Source organism: Cavia porcellus, unplaced genomic scaffold (genome assembly GCF_034190915.1).
Source record: "Cavia porcellus strain 051 isolate PalLab524CR breed Dunkin Hartley unplaced genomic scaffold, mCavPor4.1 scaffold_27, whole genome shotgun sequence".
Classification (NCBI taxonomy): domain Eukaryota; kingdom Metazoa; phylum Chordata; class Mammalia; order Rodentia; family Caviidae; genus Cavia; species Cavia porcellus.
In genome coordinates, this window is record NW_026947510.1 from 10,873,427 (window position 1) to 10,895,544 (window position 22,118).

General features: G+C 37.3%; 1 protein-coding gene across 2 annotated transcripts; it reads right to left on the reverse strand.

Moving 5' to 3' along the window:
* Positions 1-2,154: 2,154 nt before the first annotated feature.
* Hacd1 (3-hydroxyacyl-CoA dehydratase 1) lies at positions 2,155-21,616 on the reverse strand. Of its 2 annotated transcripts, none has more exons than XM_003462775.5 (7): positions 21,321-21,616; positions 12,319-12,436; positions 12,124-12,142; positions 11,958-12,046; positions 10,040-10,161; positions 5,330-5,508; positions 2,155-2,381 (listed from the first exon to the last, which is right to left on the reverse strand). In XM_003462775.5, exons 1-7 carry the CDS (start codon positions 21,557-21,559, stop codon positions 2,299-2,301), a joined length of 849 nt encoding a protein of 282 aa, XP_003462823.1. In that variant the 5' UTR covers positions 21,560-21,616; the 3' UTR covers positions 2,155-2,298. The 2 variants fall into 2 exon arrangements, with proteins under 2 accessions (XP_003462823.1, XP_063093950.1); XM_063237880.1 differs by lacking the exon at positions 21,321-21,616 and adding an exon at positions 20,938-21,136.
* Between the last annotated feature and the right edge of the window lie 502 nt (positions 21,617-22,118).

A 22,118-nucleotide genomic window follows, 5' to 3' on the forward strand; every position in this document is an offset into this window, starting at 1 on the left:
AGCACCACCCAAGAAAAAACAGATGGTGGAATGGAAGAACAGAAAAAGAGGGGAGAAGTGTTTGATGGAGAAAACAGGGAAAGCATAGAATACGTGAAGCAGGTTCAAAGGGACTACCAAGAAACTAAGAAGTCTATCGAAGACTGGCATAACAGCTTGAAAGAAACTAAGGACAGACTATCTGAACTGGAGGGCAGAATTGTAATATGGGAGAATGAAATGAAAAACTTCTTAAAAATAACAAAGAAACAAACAGCAATAATACAAAGACAAGAAGAAGATAAGAGGAGCCATAACTTAAGGATTAAGAACATAAAAGAAGAAGTAGGGACACAAACAAATGAACTACAAAAGCTACTCACAGAAATAATCCAGGAGAATTTTCCTAATTTAGCAAAAGGTAAAGATACTCAGATGTATGAGGCATACAGGACCCCAGCCACCTACAACCCTAACAGAGCAACACCCAGGCATATAATAATAAAAATTCCAGAAATTCAATACAAGAACAGAATATTAAAAGCTGTCAGAGACAAGAAGCAGACCACTTACAAGGGAGCACCCATCAGAATTACAGCAGATTTCTCTGCACAAACCATCAAATCACGAAGAGCATGGGGGGAAATAATTCAAGCTTTGAAAGATAATAATCTCCAGCCAAGATTGAGATATCCTGCACAACTGTCCCTCGAAATTGATGGAAAAACAAGGTGCTTCCAGGATAAAGAGGAACTGGGGGAATTTGCAACCACCAATTCAACTCTACAGAGAGTATTGCAGGATATTCTAAAAAAAGAAAAATACAAAGAATCCAGAAATAATGGAGGCCACAACGAATGGAGCAGAGAACAAAGTGAAGAAGACAAACTGACAGCTACTGACAGAATAAGAGCTCCACAGAAATGAGGCAGAGAAGATTGGATGATAGGAACAGCTATTTTGGAGAAAATGACATCTTAATAGGGAGCAAGACGATTTTCAGGAGAGAAGGTCAGCTTGAACCTCTGGTGGTACATGTATGTCATCCCATGCATGACTATACCATTTCAACCACAAGTGCTACAACCTGCCCAGGAGACAGTCATCCATATACACTGGTGGTACAAGTTGCCTGATGGGACAGTCATGAATGTACTAGTGATGGCGAGAATGTGTTTAAAACTTCCCTAAAGTTTATTTGGTGGAGTGTGAGAGTGCAACCACTCCATATGTGTGGCATGTGGTTTTTATGTTTGCAAAACTAGTTGTTTTTCTTCAAAAGATTCTTAAAAATAAATATATTAACTGACAAAAAAAAAAAAAAAAAAAAAAAAATAAACACAAGGACAGAAGCTTATTCTGGCAAGAACTTTGTGCTAGTCAATGTAATTCAGAATAAAATGAGTCTGTTTCATATCAGATATGGAAGGGGATTATCATAACATGATTTTTATAAGATAATTCCACAGTCTGGAGCAGTCTTTCCCAAACAGAGATTTGAGTACACGATTCAGATCAGATATATTTTTTTAACCAGTGGGGGAAAAGTATAAACTTCATTCTTTTCTAATTTCTAGAAATCCTTATAATTGAAAATGTTGCCTTTAAATAGTTAATTTAAGTAAAAACAATTTTTTCCTAAAAATTAATTTCAATGGTCTAAAAATATGTTCAGAGAATATTTTTCTGGGGCTTCAGGTATAGCTCAGTGGTGGAGCGCTTGCCTGGTATGCATGAAGCCCTTTGGTTTTCTATCTCCAGAAAAAAAAATACATTGTGACATCTTGAATAGTTTTGGTTTATGCTGCTATTATTTTATACTAAATGTCTTACTATAGCAAATATTGTTATTTATCATACATAATGGCTTGTAACTTGAAAAACAGATTGCAAGTTTCAACATATCAGTAAGTTATTGTAGTTTTCTATTTTCATTTGTAAGTATCACATAAGCGTCACTGGCAGGTGTCATAATATTGTTACTGAATTAATTTCTAAACATTGATTTAAAAAGCGTGGAGCATATGTTGCAAAAAATTAAATGAAACTAACAAAACTTTCCCCCCACATATTACATCCAATTATTTTCTAAGTGATCAAGAACTACCCAGGAGTTGATAACACTTGCACAGTTTTTGTAAAAAAAATAGACTTGACACAATATGAAGACAAATATTGGTAAACACCATGTGTTTTGAATTATATTTTAAGAAACAATACAATCTGTGATCTTTCATGGAGTTTTTTATTCTTGTTATTAGAACTTGGACTCAAGTAATCCTGGTTATTCTGGAAAAAGCACCTTGTTCGTAGGGATCTTTAATCATCCTTTTCTATAATCACCTCTCCATGAAGCACCTTTCTTCTTTGACGCAACATATGAAAATAGAGCTGTGGAAACACTTGATTGAAAAAAGAAAACAAAAAAAATAAGCTATTGTTTTCAACTGTTTATGCTCAAAAACTGCTAAATATCGCAAAGTTTGAGTGTACGTTCGTTGTGCATTGTTGCCACCTCCTACCATTTACGGAGCTAAGGAAAAGCGTGTTAATGGAGGCCCATACATCACATCCCTATCTACTGAAATGCCACAGCTCAAGTTTTATTTATTATTTTTTAGAAAACTTAGAATTTTGATAAATATACCTTCAAATCTCCTGGAAGCTCATGCTTCAACTCTGAATTTAGCAATGCTTTGAAATACTATGCCAAGGAAAGCAGGTCCCAAATTGCCTCCTTTCCTGTCCATCAGCTGTAGTCTGCATGTATGTGAACGTCCCAGCACACACACACCCAAGGTCATCTTCCCCCTTCACAAACGGCCGCCCCCTGACATCTGTGCTGCACACACTGTGATGTGGTTGGCAATCAGGATAACAGAGGAGGGATTAGGCCTGTACAGGCTTGAGACGTGATCTCAGCACTCGCTGGGCAGCTAATGCCACAGTCCCGGAATGTGCCACAAAATGGGGAATCCTGGAGGAGCCAGAACAGGGTCCTCTAAATAGGCCTACAGTAGATGCTCCTGAAAGCTGAGCTAAGGGAAATCTGTTACACACAAACACATAAATTTACATGATCATACTCATACAAATGGTCATCTGCCCAAATTTGGAGAGTATTTTGAGGCAATCTGAACCAGTGATTTCAATCACAGTATAAATGCTGATCCATAAACAGAATACCAGCTGTAAACCATATAAACATAAAAATAATAAACAGAGTAACCAAATCAATGCCCTTTTCACAGAACAAGTTTTGAATATCTAATTTAGGCAATTTTTGTAAAAATTTATTTTCAGAACTTAAACAGCAAAACTTCACAACAGTTATTTTTTAAATTTAGGTACCTCCTATATTGAACAATGTAACAATCATATTATATCTCTAACCTAAATATATCCAGGTTATGTAATTTTAGCTAACAGACCAGTTACTATAAAAACTTCCATAATAATGCTGAGTAAGCTGGGTGTGGTGGCTCAGGCCTATAATCCCAGCACTCGGGAGGCTGAGGCAGGATTGTTGTGAGTTCGAGACCAGCCTGGGCTACAAAGTGAGCTCAAGGCCAGCCTGAAGTGCATAGTGAGACCCTGTCTCAAAAAAAGACCAAAAAAAAAAAAAAAAAAAAAAAATCCTGAGTAGTTCAGTAGAAGATACAGGCTTGAGTTCAAATCTTGGTATTACCAGGTGGTTGATTTTTTTATGCAATTCACTCAACCTCTCTCATCCAGAATGCTCTCACTGGTGAATGGGAGACACCATTTGTTCTGAGTACAAAAAATTACTGAAAAAGCACATTTAATACCTGTAATTAGCAAAGGATTTAATATGCAAAGTAAACTTGGTTGCTACTTCTGCTGATATCAATAAGAAATGAAAACACAATCCTTGCTGACTGGCCCTCGGAGAAGTGGAACTATCAGTAGCTGCATGGTAAGTTGGGAAGTTGTTGCTGGCACAGGCCAGTGTCTACACCAGTATACCTAACAACACAGACAAAAGACACTGGTTTAAACCGATAACCCTCACTACTTTGGAGGCGGAGGCCGGCTGAGATGCTGCAAATTCAAGGCCAGCCTGAGCAACTCGGCAAGATCTTGTCTCAAAATCCAATTTTAAAAGGGTTGAGGGTGCAGCTCAGCGGTAGAATGCTTGCGTAACATGTGCAAGGCCTGAGGTTTAATCCAGAGTACCACAAAAAACAAAAGCAAAAGCAAAATTACTGATGTGAAGCTTCGAACAATTATCTTTTGGGACCCAGATTTCTGTGGATATCTCAGTAGTCATGAGAAAGATGAGAACCCAGTGCCCACACTTGTAAAATATAATGGATACCTAGATGAGTTCTGGGCCTGTTACCACTAACCAGAGGCTGGGAAAAGCAGAGATTGTGACAAGTAGTGCATACATACTCACCTCAGCAATCCTCAGTGGCTGAGATGGGAAATGGAAGGAGGTTGAAATGGGAGAAGACAGAGTGGGGAAACACTGTGACCACTAAATCATTTTTGATTTTGGAAATGCTTCAAAATTTCATCCATCAGCCAATTAAGAGTTATGCACATCCCCTTTAGATGAAATACTCTATACGGCATCAGTGGTAACTTTAACTTCTCTAGACTTTCCCCCTTTCCTTAGAGACTTCACTGACATTGAAGTCTCCAATTTTATAGAGAAGGGCATTCCGGGGTATGTAACAAGCTTACATTTCTTTTGTGCATCTTGCCAATGACTATCAAATTTGACCTATAAATGTCATTATTAGTACTAAGTACAGTGAGTAAAGTTTCACCAATTCATTGCAGCTACTGAGATGATGAAAAATCAGTGAACATGCTGAATTATTAGAAATATTTGAAGAAAAGCAGCTTTATTAGCTTCAAATACACAGAGCAACACAATAAGAGCAGCACAGTAAGTGCTCCTAGATGATTTTCCCATGTATACTTAGTGGTCAGAAATGATGAGAAATTTTCCTGAATAAAATGTTTGTATTCAGATACATAATTCTAAATGCTCATAAACAGCACACTGAGGCACCCACACTTTTCAAATGATTTTTCTTTACCTTTAAAAAATGAATCACACTAAGCACATTTGAATGCCTTTCACACAGTAATTCCTTTGTGTTAATCTTTTACCTTTTTACTTACAGCCAGTAAAACATCTGACTCACCCCTCCCTCAATTATTCTAAATCATCAATAAATGAGGGCTTGAACAGATGTCATAAAAGTGTTTGTAGGCCATTATTTCAAATTATTTTTCCTTGCTTATTAAACTAGATTATATCTTTTTAAAAATTTCCATAGAGGTTAAATCAAAGTACTAATAAATATATACTTACACGGTATATATGAGGCCATGGTTATAAGAAGAAAATAGTAGTAGTCAAAAGACACATTGTATTTGTTAGGAAGTCTTATTGAAAACATTCCTGTTTTCTTCACATATGGCAAGGCAGCGTATATTGTAAGAAGTTCACCAGCAACTCCAACAGGATATAAGATGATAAAAAAATTATATCTAGAGAAAGAAAAACCTCAGAGAATTATTTTGCTAGAATAATTATTGGATTTTACAGTATGGTTCTTTAACTATTACTGTGTTTAAACAGACATTCCCCTTTCTGTGCATATGTACAGGAACCTCACACAAGTAGGTTAATTTTTCTACTTTAATCATTGGCAGTAACTACAGTATCATCTTTCTAAGTAAAATGTCTACTCCAAATGGTAATATCTTCTTAGCCACTTAACTTACTTTACAGTGAAACGCTTTTATCCAATTTTTTAAATAGTATATTCTAGTTTTGTATGTTTTGAGATGGGATCATTTTATGTTGCACAGGTTGGTCTCAAACTCTGGGGCTCAAGCAGTCTTTCAGAGTGCTGGGATTATAGATTGATTTTTTAAGTACTGTAAAAGGAACTTCTTTGGCACGTGGGATCATAACAATGGTTTTGTTTTGTTTTTCTTTCGCAGATAATCAGTTATTAATCAAATGCTGTGCTTGAAAACACCAGTTCGAGAGTTCAATGTAAACTCAAACCTTTAAATTCCCAAATTACAGTACTTATTTCTAAAAGTATTTGGAAAACTTCATGTTACTAACTGAACATAACTGCTACTGCAGAAAACTGATTACATAAAACATCATAAACTTGTCCAGAGCTGCTTTTATGACAAAGTCAGTAAGATAAAGTTTAGATCTAAAATGTACCCCCAAAAGTCCCATACATTTTAGAGATGGGAGCTTTTGCAAAGTGACTGGGTCATGGAGGTGCTATACTCATCAATGGTTTAATTCACTGATGAATTCATAGCCAAATGTATTATTAGGAGGTGGGGCCTGATTGGAGGAAGGGCCAGCAGAAGTGTGACCTACAAGAGCATATTTTTGTCCCTGCCCTCCCAATCCCTCTGCTTCTTGGCTGCCATAAAGTAAGCAACTATGTTCCATCATGCTCTCCCACCATGCCATCTCTGCCCTGCAGTCAGGTAACCATGGGCCAAACCCACTAAAACTATGAACCAAATTAAGCCTCTTTTCCTTAAAGCTGCAGGTGCTGGAAATTTTGTCTCAGCAATAGGAAAGTGACTAATACAAACTATTTCAAAGGAATATAATATCAGCTTGCTTAAAATTGAGCCAAGAAAGTTCTGTCCAAAATTCCAAATGACTATTTGTTCATTCGGATTGTGGCACAGTCTCTAACACAGAAGCCTAGTCTACTTATGCCTGGGTTCCACTGGTCTTCAACAGGAAGAGCCTCAAAGATCCAAGACAATGACATTTCTCTATTAAAGGAAATTATTTTTCTCTAAGTTACCAGATTCCTGAATGCCATAGATATAAAAAAGATAAAACATGGGGTAGAAGGACAAAATTATTTACCAAAATAGATTAATCAATAAAGAAAGATGATCCTTTACTATACGCACCACTGTCTCCTTACCCTTTCTTACCAGTCTTGCAGTTAGTTTTCATTTAAATCAACCTTTTTCCACCTCAATTTTTAAAATTACATTACTAAACATTATATGTTCCCTTCTCAAAACACCCAAAATGACTTTTTTAACTTTATGTGGTTCTCAATTTCAGTAGCATTGTTCTTTAATAGAAAAAACTATCACTCCAAGAATATTGCTCCTAGCCTTAAAAAGAAAGAACATTTCTAATAAAATGGTAAAGAATTATGTAACTTCCTTGATTTTACTTGCACTTAAAAAAATTACATATCACTAAGGTTTCAGGAAAATATAGGAGATTTAAGTATCTATAGACCACACTCAGAAAAAGATTTTAATGCTTCCTTGAAGCCTTACCTAAACTTTTTAAAAAGAAAATTCACTTTTGAAAGTAAAATGAGAATCAATCTGAAAATATAATCCAACATATGATTATTCTGCAGACTTTTCCAAAAAAATTTCAACCGATAAATTCAAAGTGCATTGAAATTCTGACAGTAAGTCAAACTGTTTATAAATATGAAGTAAGTTCTAATGTGAAGTTTTGAGAAGAGCAGCTTCCACATTTGAATTTAAATATGAGTATTACTGTAGACTACTTAATGAGGTTGGCAAGTATATTTTGACAGCTAGAATTTTAAACGTTTTTTTGGACATGAAATATAATTATTCATGATTATCATTAACATTTTGCTAACACATGCATTTCAAACTTGACTTTATGTAACACCTTCTTTAACATCAAGGCAACTGACAAACGTTTTCTAAACACAGATTTAAACATGCAATGGCAGTTTTGCTCTTTTCTACAAACGAAAGACATGCAAATACATTCCCAAAGGGAGAGACAAAGCATTAAAGACTAACATGCCTGACCTAAGGAAAAGCACAAGGTACATCTGTTATGTCCACATAAATTCTGTGAATACCATGTATGAAAAGAGACTGTGGCATGAGCTCATGGTTTTAAAGGGTTCAGAAGTCAAGACTATCATGTAAATGGTACTGACATGCATTCTAAGATCAAGCTCAGCTACATTCAAAATTGCCAGTGCTTCAAAAAGCTCAATAATCACTAATAGTGAACACATTTTCATGTACAAGAATAAAAACAACCAACCATATATAAATAATAATGCAACTTTCTTCTGAAAAGCAATATTATTTATGCTCAAACTATCATCTTAGAATGTACTATGATGTGCAAAATGTTAAGTCACAAATTTTTAACAAAGACCTAGAGATTTTTTAAAAGTCTGAGAGATTACATAATACAACAGTGATGACTCTTGTGCAGTGGGATTATAAGTAATTTTACAATTTTTATTGTCTTTATTTATGTATTCTAATTTGTTATATTTGAACATATATAAAACATGAGTTATGCAAGAAGGATGTATCCCTAGAGAAAAGGTGTCGGTCTTAATACATGAGGATCTGAAACAAGTCTGAAAATAGCTAAGAATTGAGAATGTATTATCAAAATATCAGTTTTTAAAAAAATATTGAATACATATATTCAATGCTACATAGATATGGCATTGTTTACAAGGTCTCCAAGCTTTACTTATAATACTAGAAAGCTGGAAATAATCTAAATTCTAGCAACAGAGAACTGGTTCAATCATATTGTGGAATACTGTATAGCAGAGCTAGATCAAAATGCATCTGCACTGAAAAAAATAACTCCAACATATACACAGAAAGCAAGTGTAATATTAGCTGGTTTCTGTTTTTAAAAATCTATGTATGTGTTTCCACATTTGTGCTTTGAAAATGCTAGATGAATAAACAGTTTCTTCTTCCAAGAGCAAGCTATGAGTTACACAGGAGGAAAAACAGCTTTCTGTGTTTGTTTATTTATATACATCTGCATTGTTTGAACTTTTTACAGTGAAAACATATTACTTCTGTAATTTACATTCTTAAATAATTTTAAGTATGAAAATATTGTTTACCGGGCTGGGGCTTTGGCTCAGTGGCATAAGTGCCTGCTTGGCAAGTACAAGGTTGTGAGTTCGATCCCTGGTACCCCCCCCCAAAAAACACATATATGTGTGTGTGTGTGTGTGTGTGTGTGTGTGTGTGTGTATAATATATATATGTATATATATTGTTTACTTCTTGTATCTTGTGTGTTTGAAACTTACACCTCGCACTTACTACCACTAATACCTACTGGGGTTTTTAACTTTTTACCTGAGAGGCATCCTAAATGCACGATATATTCATGCCTGAATCTCAGTGTTCAGCATCTATGCACCATTTATCACTGCTACTTTGTTACTGCTACTATAACTACAAGAACAAATAAACAAATCTATGCTGGTTTGTTTTATAGTTTTATTTTTTGTACTAGGAATTGAACTCAGGGCTTTCTTTGCCCTTGCCAAGCAGACACTGTGCCACTGAGCTATATTCCCAGTCTGCTGGCTTGATGTGTTCTCCAAAAAGCGCTTTTGGTGTGCACCGGTATAATGATGGGCGTTGCTGCCTTCCAAAAAGCAATTTTGTTTTTATAATAACTTGGTAAAATCAGTTTCTCAGAACCTTCAGAAAGAATAGGGAATCTTTCACTTTAAAAATTATTGCATTAGGATATAAATTTGCTCTGTATTCCAAACAGTACAATTCCAAGGATAAACTTTTTTTAAAAAAATGTCTGTCGGAGCTATTTATAGCAAAAAAGAAAACAGATATTGCTGCTCTAAGGAACTAAAAATTGTCAGTGATTATTAAAGTAATTTAAATCAATCAAATACAATACCACACTTTTGGTACAGTTTATTCAATATAATTCCAAAAATATATAAGATGTTTTTAAAGGAAAATAAATGACTAGTCATGAGGTTACTTAAGAATATGATTTGCCTGGTATAGATGTTACACAAAATGTATTTTAATATGATTCATATCTGATCATCAAATCCAGCTTTTAGAATACAAGCTGTGACGCTCATATCCAAAACATGAGCATTCTGGCATCAGGAAGCCAAAACACACATTTTAATTCTTTGGTGTTAGCTCAGCACACAAAGCCAGCATGCACAGGACAGTGAGAAACTAAACTGCAAGACATTGCCACCTGGCCCATTTAATGAAGTACGGCAAGTGGTCGAGAAGGCTGAATGTGTAGAAGGAATAGCGAGTAATCTCAGTCACAGTCCACGAGACCAGAAAAAGCACCACACTCTCCTCATTCTGGACCTGCAGAATTACAGAGAAATCCAATGCTGTGCGACCTTGAATTTATGCTCCAGTGAACTATGTGTTGTGACCATTTGAAATATTTCTTGTCTTTTCTTATAATGGAATGTTCAGGTTAGACAAATATGAAACAGAAAACTCCATGCAGTCACCATTAAACAATGAGTTATAAACGTGAAACTTACGTGCTATGCACAGAAATGGCCAACTATTCACTAGTTCCTCTCCCTCCTCCTTCACCCAAGCCAGTAACCCCACCTTCCCAGGACAACATCACCCTCTTAAAAATAATAGGAACAATCTATGCTGATGGAAACTTGTTGTGGTAGAAAGAGAAATAGGAATATGAAGGAATAAAGCCTCTGATGGAGAAGAGCAGGAGGTCTTCTTCTCTGGAAACAAGCCACTAACCAGCTTCTCTTTAATTTTGTTTCTCTAGTTAGTGTTGGTCACTCTGTCACTGTCTTCCTGCTCTTTTATTCCTCAGATTCCTCATGGTCCTAGCCCAGCTACTGTATTCCTCCACCACTTGGCACAGCGTCTCCTTTGTTCTGTTAACGAGCCCTGCTTTGAGAGTAGCCATCTTCATTCATAAGGTATTGGGCTCCTGGCAGGCACAGGATCACCGCTACCCACACGGCAGTCTCTGGTTAGGAACCAGGTGGACAGAGTAAACTGAGTGAAAAAACACCACCCAAGAGGGCTAAGTGTGGAGTATTAAAAGGGCAGAAGGTCGAATATCTGTCCCTATGTAGACCAGAGCCAGGGAGGCTACCAGGAAACAAAGCGGAGGTCAGATGCCAGTCCCCAGACACACAGGAGACAAGAAAGGAATCTGCAGAGTGGAAAGGAGGCCAGAGATCTGTCCTCGAGTGGACAGGAAACAGCACAGGCTGTCAAGAAGGTCAGGAGGGCTGAACTGGGAAATGCTTCCGACATGGGCTTAAATGGCCCAATACACATCCTGACAGAGTCAGCTTCGTCTAAAAGCCTTAAGCCGTACATCAGGTTCAGTCATTAGCCCCTCTCCTGCCATGTTTCCAGAAATAATACCCTTATTTTTCTCAACCCTAACTTTTTAAAATTATTTTTTAATTGACAAGTTAAAAGTATATGTGTTTATGGTATACAATGTAATGTTTTAAAACACAGAGAGGTGAATGGCTAAATTGAGCAATCGAGGTAAGCCATGCATCATGTCTTGTGCTTATCATTTATTTGTGGTGAGAACTTCAAATCTACTTTCCTTAGCCATTTTCAAGTACTGTAAATAAAAGCCTTATTAACTACAGTCACCCTATTGTATGATAGATCTTTTGCACTTGTTCTTGAGATTTTTGCATACTTTGGTAGAAAGACTCATTTTTAATTTAGTCTTTTACATTTGTTCAGACATAGAGAACCACATTGGCTTCTATGTCTTTGCTGCAATATTCAATGTTAAATGAGGAAAAAGAAATTGTTTACAGTAACACTTTCAATTAAATAAAAAGAATAACTTTGGAAGAAAAGAAACTTCAATAGAAAACATTTCAGCTTGTTATCTGACAGATGTTACAATTTTAAGAAACAGAATAATGTCAGAGAAGAGTACGTTATGGATATAAAATGCCAATATTTGGTTTTGCTGTGTTTCAGTTTTTCCACTACAGCATTAAGTCAATGTACAAAGACGACTTGATTCCAGCCTAACTCCTTCTGGCCGAATCATTCTGCTTCCTGAAACGTAAGAATGTTGGTAGTTTATGGATTCCTAATGATGAAAAATTGCCCACAAGCTCAACTGTATCCCTTACCGGTTTTATACTGTGAGTAACCAGCCACACCATAAAGATTCTTGAACTCACTTGGACCCCAGTCACAAGCACAGAAGTAGGTACAATTCCTTGAAGAGAAAAATAAGTCAACTGCTGCCCTAATAGCAATTTATAACAAAAAGATAAAATTCAAAGAAAAACTCACCAATTAAACAGTGGACTATCTGTAAGCAAATGAAAAAAATCTCTAGTCAGTAACATAAGCATAAAATAAATCCCTGTCAACACTGGTAATAAGCAAACCCATACGTGGCATGTAATGAACAAAATAAAACTGACATTTTCAACAAAAACACTATCAGATAAGCATTATAGAAAAATATTATGATGAAAAACTTACCTCAAGCAAGGCAAATGTTTGGAAAAATTTAAGTGTCTTCTGAATACTTTTATATAAACCTCTGTGTGTTCCTTTTTCCATGTAAAAACGTACCATTGCAATAGCTAGAACCAACCACCTAAAGAAAATAAAAGTATTTTATAAAATTCTATCAAAATTAATTTCACTAATGTGTGTGCATGCTCAAAGCAGTAATACTCATAATAGCTAAGAAGAGGAAGCAAACTAAGTGTCTATCAATGACTGAATGGATAAACAAAGTATGGTCTAAACATAGAGTAGACTATTAGTCTTCAAAAAGAAAGAAATTCCAACACTTCCTATGACATGAATGAACCTGGAAAATATCATACTCAGTAAAATAAGCCAGGCAAACGGACAGTGCTGATGGCCACATAATAATGGTGATGTATTAATGCCATTTAACTGTACACTTTAAGAAATTTAAAATGTTTAATTAAATGTACATAATATAATTTTAAAAATACCACTGAACTTCCTCAAAAGACATGCCACAATTTACATAATTTTGCTACCTATATATTTATATAGTTACACTATACATCATTATGATCTTGGTTCATCACTATTTTTTTTAAAAACCCACAAGAGAAAAAAATGACAAACAGTACTTTTATGTTGATGCTAGAAGAGGAAGAATAGAACATATCAGGCACTAATTACAGACAAAACAATGTCCAGTGTGTTTTTGGTTTCAGCAAATAAACTGAAAGACTAATGAAATCACTACCAAAAATAAGATTGCTGTATACAGCATTTTAATAACACATAAATGTAACTTGAGATAAAAGCTTTCAAAACCAATATTGTGTATGTAGATAATTATCTTATACAAATACATACTATGTCACATTATGATATACAAGTAGAAATCTTCAATAAGAATCATCATTTACTATTTACATAATATTCACTAAATAACTGCTTTACTATAGGAGGAATGCACAGGGGAGATCAGACATAAGCCTGTTATCAGAGAGTTTATTTTTAAAAAAGAAAAATTACATAAACTCTCACTTTTCCACTGAGACTCATATACAGTATTAAATATACATTCTGCGCCCATATTTAAGAGTCCTTAAAATATAAACTGTACTCTGGAGACCAACTTTTTCCTACTTTTCATTCTTCCTAGAGTCACGAGACCATTTTTCCTCAGTTTCCCTTACAATTACAAAAGAATGATAAAGATTAAGAAAGTCAGCTCATTTATTGCCTTTTGAAATCTTGAATAAGTACATCTTTGGAAATGAGTAGCCCAGTCTTTAAGATCAAAGCACCTAAGGGATTTACGAAATAAAAAATTATGGAGTCTTAACTTTAAACTAAACCATGCTCACTCATACCATGGCGAAGTCCCTGAAAAAGATTCCTGCAAAGAAACTACCGACTGAATGGGGTAAAGATGTGAGCTCCACAGAACAGTTAGAAAACAGCAGAATGGCACTTCTAGAACTTCGCCTCAGCACAGAGTGAGGCAAAAGCACTGATTTTCTTAGCAGGTATGACAGGCAGTCAGGTAAATAAATGGCTGACACTAGCAAAGACTCTAGAAATGCAGAAATATTCATTATGACAATAATATTTTCAGAATATCTATGTTCTAGACACATATTAATTCATGATACTCGCAATAACCCTAAAGTAAGACATTACCAGTATCCTATGCAATTGGTAGGGGAAAGGTGCACAGAGGGACAGCCATGTGGGGCCTGGACCCACCTCTGAGCTTGAAGTCTCCTCCCAAACCATTATGCCCTCTTGATCTGGCTCTAGGTAGGTACTGTGCCCTGGGATACGGCTGTAGCAACTCATACTGAAATAAGTACATTATAGAAATTAAGTGGAGAGCGTGTGTGCAAGTAACTGCTTAAGTATGCTTTCAAAAAAAGAAAAAAAAAGTTTGAAGGCCACTCCAAAGTAATCTAAAAATTAAGTTTCAGAGGAAGCTAATGATGAGCTTAAAAATGCAACCTCTGAGGTCTCTGAATCATTCTGATTCTCTTGCCACTATTCCAGCAATCCCACAGCTTCACCGCATTCAGCCTACAGTTTCACCTCATGTGAGAGCCAAGCGCGAATTTAATCTGGATAGTGTTTTAGCTCACTTCTGGGCTTAAAATTTATGATTACATTATTCTAGATTCCAAGTCCCAGTACTTCTAATAAGAACATCAAAAGTTTAATGTTTTATTCACATTTCCCATAAATTTATCCTTTTTTAAGGACAAACTCCACATACTAGAGATAAGTATAGTAACCATTTTTGATTTCCTATTAGCTGGATTTGAAGCCTTGTATTGCTTTCACTGTTTTTTGACTGATTTTATCATATTGTTTTGTTTGATATTATCAAGTCTGAAGGTATAGGCAACTCCTTTGAAGACAATAAGATTCACTATGATACCCATTCTGGTTTGACTATTATCTTCTTCTGAAGTCCTATAATGTCTCCAATGTTTTGTTTTTATAGGTTTTGTTCTGTACTGTTTTATTCAATTTTATTATGCCTGATGATATGAACATGAGATAACAAGAGGCATTTGAATCAGATACACATGGTCCTATAATATGATTCATAAATATCTCATTATTTTGAAGATAACAAGAAGCATTATGGTAGCCTTTATTGATTTCCATGTATTTTGTTTCCAAGTCATGTACCATGTTGTTCCTTTTGTTTTGACTGACTCTATTTTGTTTTGTCTCATGTGGTTTTATTCTCTTCAAAATAAAAAAAAAACTTAAAAAAATAAGAAGCAATTATTAACCGACCAAAGAACTGATCAAGGGATTAATTTAAAGGTTATTATCTACCATTTTGGATTTCGTTGTACAAAAGTTCACATATTACATAGCCAATGTTAGTGCTGTTCCATAGGTGGCAGTATTGTACGGAGTAGTGCAGCATCACAGACCCATCAATATACTGTTCAAAATAAATTAACACTCTGTGGGATTCAAAAGGACACCCAAAGCATCTATAACTGTTTTCCAGTAAACAAAGCCAGACCCTAATCTAACCAGCACTCACTTCCTAAAACCACTGTTGCAGGGAGAGGTAATCAAGGTTTGTCTAAGGGACCCACATTTAATTAACTTTGGACTTCTTTCAATCATCAGGTTAGCAATTGTAGTAAAACAACCCAAATGCAATTGGGATTTTTGTCAATTGGAATTCTTTTCTGGGCTACTGTGTTCTGTTCTGTTCTGTGTTTACACATTCCAGGGCAATCGATTATATGAATGCCCCAAAATAACAAAATAAACCAAAAAAAAAAATGCTCTCTCTATATAAAATTTCTTGCTTGCTTAATTTATTCATTTGTTTATTTATCTTTGAGGTTCAACATTAATTGCTAAGCCAGGTACTGAGCTAGGAAATGAGAGAAAAAGCTGTTAACTGTGTGCCCAAGGGGACTCTTAAGTTAGTAAGTGAAGTTAAGGAAGAAATAATTAGAAATATATGCTATGACTGAGAAAATGGAGAGGCCTTCCTCTCCCGCCACTATAGCAAGTGATCCTGACAAACACTATTGTCTTTTCTAACTATCTGCAGGGCTTGTTTTTCTTCTGAAATTAACTTCTTAAAACTGCCCATCTGTTCCTTGAAAAACAGTTAACTACAATTGTAGCTCTTTTTTATAAAAAATTAACATTGCTTTTTATATTTTTATTGTAATTCCAAATATATACAAAAGTATAGAGAATGGTATACTGAACTCCCCATGTGCCCCAAAGACAGCTTCAACAATTATTATCTGATGAATGATCTCGCTTCCCACTAACCTCAAGTTCTTCCCTACCCCTAATTATTTTGAATCAGAATCACACTGTCCTATAATATGGCTCATAAATATTTCATTATGTGTTGCTAGAACAGTTTAATAAATAAAACTATCACACTACTCACTATTTCATGTACAAAATGTCTTGTCAATATCAAAATATTGAGCCATAATACAAATTTACTCAACTGTCTCCTAATTTTTAAAAAATCACGATTGAAATAGGATTCATACACTGTGATTAGCTGGGTACAAGTTTTCCCTTCTTCCTTCCCTCTCTTTCTTTTACAATTTGTCTGCTGCACAGTAGGTGACTGGTCCTACAGAATTACTCTTCCATGTAAATTTTGCTAACTGTACACCCACATGTCACATATTATGTTCTGTTCCCTGTATTTCCTGTAAATTGGTAGCTAGTTCTAGGGGCTCAATGAGATTCATGTTTGATTTTCTGGCTAAGATAACACATATATGTAAGTAGTTCTGGGTACTACTTATACAAGGAACACATTAACTTCTGGCTACTCCTTTTTGTAATGCTGGCAATGAAGAATGTTTATTGCCTAGATTCACTATTTTAATAGTTCTCAAAAAATGATGATATTCTCATCTGTAATTTCTCTTTAAAGAAGCCATCTGGAAACTTTAACAGAAGAATGGTCTTCAACTTTTATACATCTATACTTTCATGTATTGTTCATTAACATCTTTAAATCACCTTATTTACACTGAATTAATACTTTCTTTTACAACCTATACATGAGTGTTTCAACTGACCACACATACACACTCAAACCATCAAGACTTAAGCTGAAAGGTTCAGGCAGGTGAAGAACCTGATAATTTGGTTTTAGATTAAGACTAAAACCATATGCCCTGTGAGAGATACTGCTAAGAGAATGAAAGCCAGGCTAAAACTGGGAGGAAATATTTACAAATCACCACGTTTGCAAAGAACTTGTATCCAGACTATATAAATAAATTTAAAACTCAAATGTCAGGAAATCAAACAACCCACTAAGGGAAAAAAATGAGTAAGAAATTTGAACAGACACCATACTCAAGAAGACAGACAAGGGCTGGGGATTTAGCTCAGTGGTATAAGCGCCTGCCTTGCAAGCAGGCAGTCGTGAGTTCGATCCCCAGTACCGATAAAAAGTCAAAAAAAAAAAAAAAAAAGACAGACAAGTAACAAGCATGGGAGGAAGAGTGCGATTAGATATGAGGGAAATAAAAAAGAAAATCACAAAAGTGTGACAAGACATACTTACTTAGATGTCCAAAATTACCATAAGTAACCACACCAAATATTGCTAAGGGTGTGAAGCTACATCGTTCACTGTCAGTGAGAAAAAGGACCAACTGCTTGGATAAACAGGTTGGGAGTTCCTTAAGAAATTAAAATTTTGATCATTCTATGATCCACTTGTAGGTATCTAGCTAAGAAAAATTAAATCATATGGCCATTCACAGATTGATACACAAATGTGCAAGGATTTATTTGTAATAGCCCCAAACTAGAAAAAATTCAAATGCCCATATGAAGAAATATGGATAAGAAAATTTGAAATCCACACAATCAATCTCTCGTCCTCTGCAATAAAATGTATTAAAAAGATACAGCTGTTACTTAATATTTTGGGAAATGAACCCTGGGTTCACTGTTCCATTAAATCTCATTATGTATACTGTGAAAATATCTTAAGTTTTTCTTTTTGTAAGAAATGCAATTTTAAATTAACCTTTAGGGATAAGAATCCATCTTTTAAACATCCACTGTGCAGCACGCATCCTGCTAAAGCTTCATATCTATCATTTCTTTACTCTTTGTAACAACTGAGCAAAGTAGTTCTCTCATCCCAATTTTACAGATGAGCAAATTAAGGTTGGGAGAGATTTAATAACTTATCCAAAAGTTACCCAGCTACAAAGTAGTGAAACAAAACCTGTACTGTGTTGCTTTCAGACTGAAATGCAGATCACCAAGGCATCAGAAGCCCTTTGCAATAATCGCAGGTCCACACCCCACACCGCACTCAGTCCTGTTTGCTGTTGCCTCAATGGTCGGTTGTCTTGCAATTTCACATCTCTACCCTAACTCACGCCATTTCATCATCCATGTCTGTTAAGTCCTACTTATCCTTCAAAGCTTAGTTTAAAGGCTGTGATGTCCTTTACAAAGCTTTCTCGGATTCTCCCTACCTGTCTTTCCTCTGACACCTCTGGGGAGCACTTATCTCATTTTTTCACTGCAATCATTGCTTACATATAAATGTTCCCCGCTACATTTCTTCAAAAACAGGTCTAGAATATTTAACTTATGTCTCACACTTGATCTAGGACAATGCACTTATATATATGGGCTCAAATGTGTTTGCTCAAGAGCTGGGGGGCTGCTGCATCTGCCTAAACAACAGCTTATTATGAGCAAGTACCATAAAAATCCTTACCTCCTTCAAAGTTGTAATTCTACTCCTGGGAATTTATCCAAACCACAAAATTCAACATGGACAAAAAGAAAAATGTCACCAGGGCCATGACTTTACAAGTAATTACATATTAACTATATATACTCCTTTACAACCATGAAAAAGTGTAATTATGAAAGCTATATACAAATACTTGTTAAAATATTAAGTAAAAAGAAGAATGTACAATAGGACAGATACCGTTACAACAATGCATCAAAGCATACATTCATTCATTCATTCAGTAAATATTTATGGAGAACTTCCTGAAGGGTACACTATAATAGAAAGACAAAAAATAATCAATGAAGCATCAATAAAATCTATGGTACAGTGAGATAGAGAAAAATAAAGCAGGCAAAAGAGAAAAGAAGTGTTAGTATGTGGGTCACTATTTAAATGAAGATGCACAGATAAACCCTCTTTTGAAAAAGGAAATATGAGTAAAAACTTGAAGAATGCTAGACACTCAAGAAAGGAAAAATGAAAGATCACATTAGGCTCACAGAATTAGACAAGTACTTTTTAACATTTGTGTAGACATTTTGTTACAGTTATTAAATACTATTTTATTGTTTTAATTGCACAAAAAAAAAACCCTCAAAGTTCTGCCATAAGGGAAATAAACAAAACAAGGTAAAGAACAAGAAGAACTTTTCTCAGTCACCCCACTAAATGTACTATGATTTCATCCCAATTTCAAAACCACAATTTCTCCAACCTCATTTACTACCACTCCTCAACATGATACTCCAATTCAACAAAGAGAATACACCAGCCTTGCATCTATTTATTTCTGTGATTTATCTGATTTGAAATGCACATTCTGTGTGCAGGCAAATTTCTATTCTTTCTTCAGTGCTCAATGCCCATAGAAAAGTTCCACCCAGAGTTAGTTACAAGGATTATTCCATTTCAGTTACTCTTGCTTGATAGAAATGACAAGGGACAGGATAATACAGGCAGAGAGACAGGTAAGTTTAGAAAGAGCACTGGGCAATGGTAAGGAGAACACAAAAAAGAGAGGATCTAATTCTGCTGGGTGAGGTAAACATCTAGAAAACATCAAAGAAGGTTACTTGGTTAGAAGTCACAGGAAGATCACAGAGCAACAAGGCTGAGCACAGATGAAAAGTGCAGTGATTAGGAATCTGAGGAACAGAAATTAGAGATGAGTTCCAAGACAAGAAAACTGAGAAGAGGAATCAGAAAGCACGTTGCAAACAGCCTTGAATAACAGACAGCTTCAGTCCCTTAGGTGAGGACAGTGTCAATGGGAATCACTGAAGGCTTCATGTATTATTTTTATTTCTTTTCACTTAAGATGTTAAACTGGAACTGTGTTGGGCAGTTCTGTTTTGAAATGGGAAGCTGGCCTTCAAAATAGAGAGCTGGAAAAGGAAGGGGCCTTCGATCAATTAACACATGGCAGGCACTGCATTCTCAAAGTGTGTATTCGCTGGATGAGATTGTTTCAATGAAGCCTTTCAGTCCTTCCCGCATCAAAGGGCAGCAGGGCATGATGGGTACCGGAAATCGTCTCCAGTTGCTTTGAATATGTTACTTTTTCTCTCCTTTCCCGATTACAAAATGTGAGAAAGGAGAAAGATGAAACGGCACATCTCTGCACTTGCAATAGTCTGGGTTGAAATGCATGTCCAGCCTGCGCTGTTTGTGATGTTGAGCAAGAGACTCTGTTTCTGTGCCCCAGTTTCCCTATTTATAAAATGCAGTACCCCTCACAGAATTGTAGAAAACTAAAATTGAGATAATACATCTAAAAAAAAAAAAAAACCGGCAATCTCTGGTACACAGTAAAACCTCAACAAATATAGTTTTATGAACTTTTTTTGGTATTTGTAAATTGATCACATAATAGTCAATACCATACTTAAAGAATTACTAAATCTTTGCTAATCATATTGGTCTATATAAATACTAGAGGAAGCTTAAAATATTTTATATTTATATAAGCTAACAATACTTTGTGTGACACTGGGAAAATAGCTTTCCCAAGAGACAATGTAATGGAGCTGTAAAGTATTTTCCCAACATGTTTGGAGAAGCTATGGACACTGAAGTCACTTTGACAGCTCGTTGAAGAGCGACTGTCATTCTGTAACCCTGAGTCGTAAGTCACACCATGAGCCAGAAATAAAAGTACAGGATATCAGTAATGGAGCCTGGGATCATAAAGATTCTGGATACGATTACCAGACCGTGGTAAGGAACGCTTTAAAAAAGCAAAACCGTCCCAAGTTAAGGAAAGCCAAGAACTATGCTTTCACAAATAAATAAGTAAAAGTCGCGGGGAAATGAACGGCTAAGAAAACTCCACGCACCCCTCTGCAGCAGCAGCAGCACCAGGAAATGCACTGGGGCCTGAAGCGGGTTTGGGGCTCGGACAGCTCCGGGCTCGGGGATGGGGGGGTGCTGGTGGCGGTGACCCAGGCTTTTCTTCAACAGCGGCAGGAGGCGGCGGTGGCAGTGGCCTCCCGAGAGGTCGGCCCTGCATTCCGGCCCGGGTCTATACTTAACCTCCAACCCGCGCCCCGCCGCCAGCCACGCAGTGCACCGTATTAGGCAATGCCGGGCCACAGCGCCGCCCGCCCGCCCGCCGCTCCATTCACGCGCCCGCCCCTCCCCCACGCCGCCGTGCGCGCCCCCTCCCCGAGCCCAGAGAGTCGGGGGGCCGCGCGGCGGGAAGCCCCGGGGGCGCACGAACCCTGCGGTCATGGCGATGTTGTAGAAGGTGAGCCAGGCGGTGGCCAGGAAGCCCAGGCGCCTCCTCCTGCCAGTAGCCTCCTTCTCCTCGCTGGCCTCCGAGGCGCCGCCGTTGGTGCCGTCCTCCTCGCTGGACGCCATCGTGGCCCCGCACCCCAGGGACGTGGCGGAGAGGGGCAGCGGGGTGGCAGGGGGCCCAGCCGAGCGCGCCGCCGTCGCCGCCTCCGTCCAGCGCCCCATGTGCCGCGCGCAGGGGGCTCAGAGCCTGCCGCCGGCAGCCGCAAGGGGAGGAGCGCGCGCCCCAGTCCCCCGCTCGCCCCGCCCTGTTCCCGCCTCCCGCGGCCCGAGGGTGGGGCCGAAGCTCAGCGTCTGGACCTGGGCGGCGGGGGCGCAGGGTCTGCTACTTCCGGGGCGCTGTGGCTTGCGCCCCCGTGCAGATCTGCTCACCGGCTAACGGAGGGGACCTCTTCCCGGGAGCCACCTACGTCCTGCGCCCTTGCCCAGTGTTGATCAGACCTCGCGCATCTGGACTCAAAGTGGCCTTGCCCCACCCTGTGTTTTGGAAAGCGCTTTCTGGGTGGGGGTTGGGATGCAGACTGGTAGTGGGGTCTTCCCATCAAAGACCCGTTCTTAAGAGCACTAGGCAAAAGCGCCTGCTTCACCCAGTTTCGCTGTCTCCTCTCTTTCTTTCGTGGGTTTAAGCGCATTGATAGCGGCTGGGTGCACAACGCTAAATGTCACGTCGAAACTGGTGGAAAGAAGAAATGACAAGATACCCCAAAGAAAAGTTTGGGCTGTC

What these genes read in the sequence shown, in the direction of transcription:
- Hacd1 (XM_003462775.5), bottom strand. Translation starts at nt 21,559, where the DNA reads ATGGGGCGCTGGACGGAGGCGGCGACGGCGGCGCGCTCGGCTGGGCCC. An exon ending in TACTTCATTAAATGGGCCAG is followed by an intron (nt 5,509 to 10,039) that starts GTGGCAATGTCT and finishes TTCTTTCTCTAG; the next exon opens with ATATAATTTTTTTATCATCT. An exon ending in CATGGCCTCATATATACCGT is followed by an intron (nt 2,382 to 5,329) that starts GTAAGTATATAT and finishes TTTTCAATCAAG; the next exon opens with TGTTTCCACAGCTCTATTTT.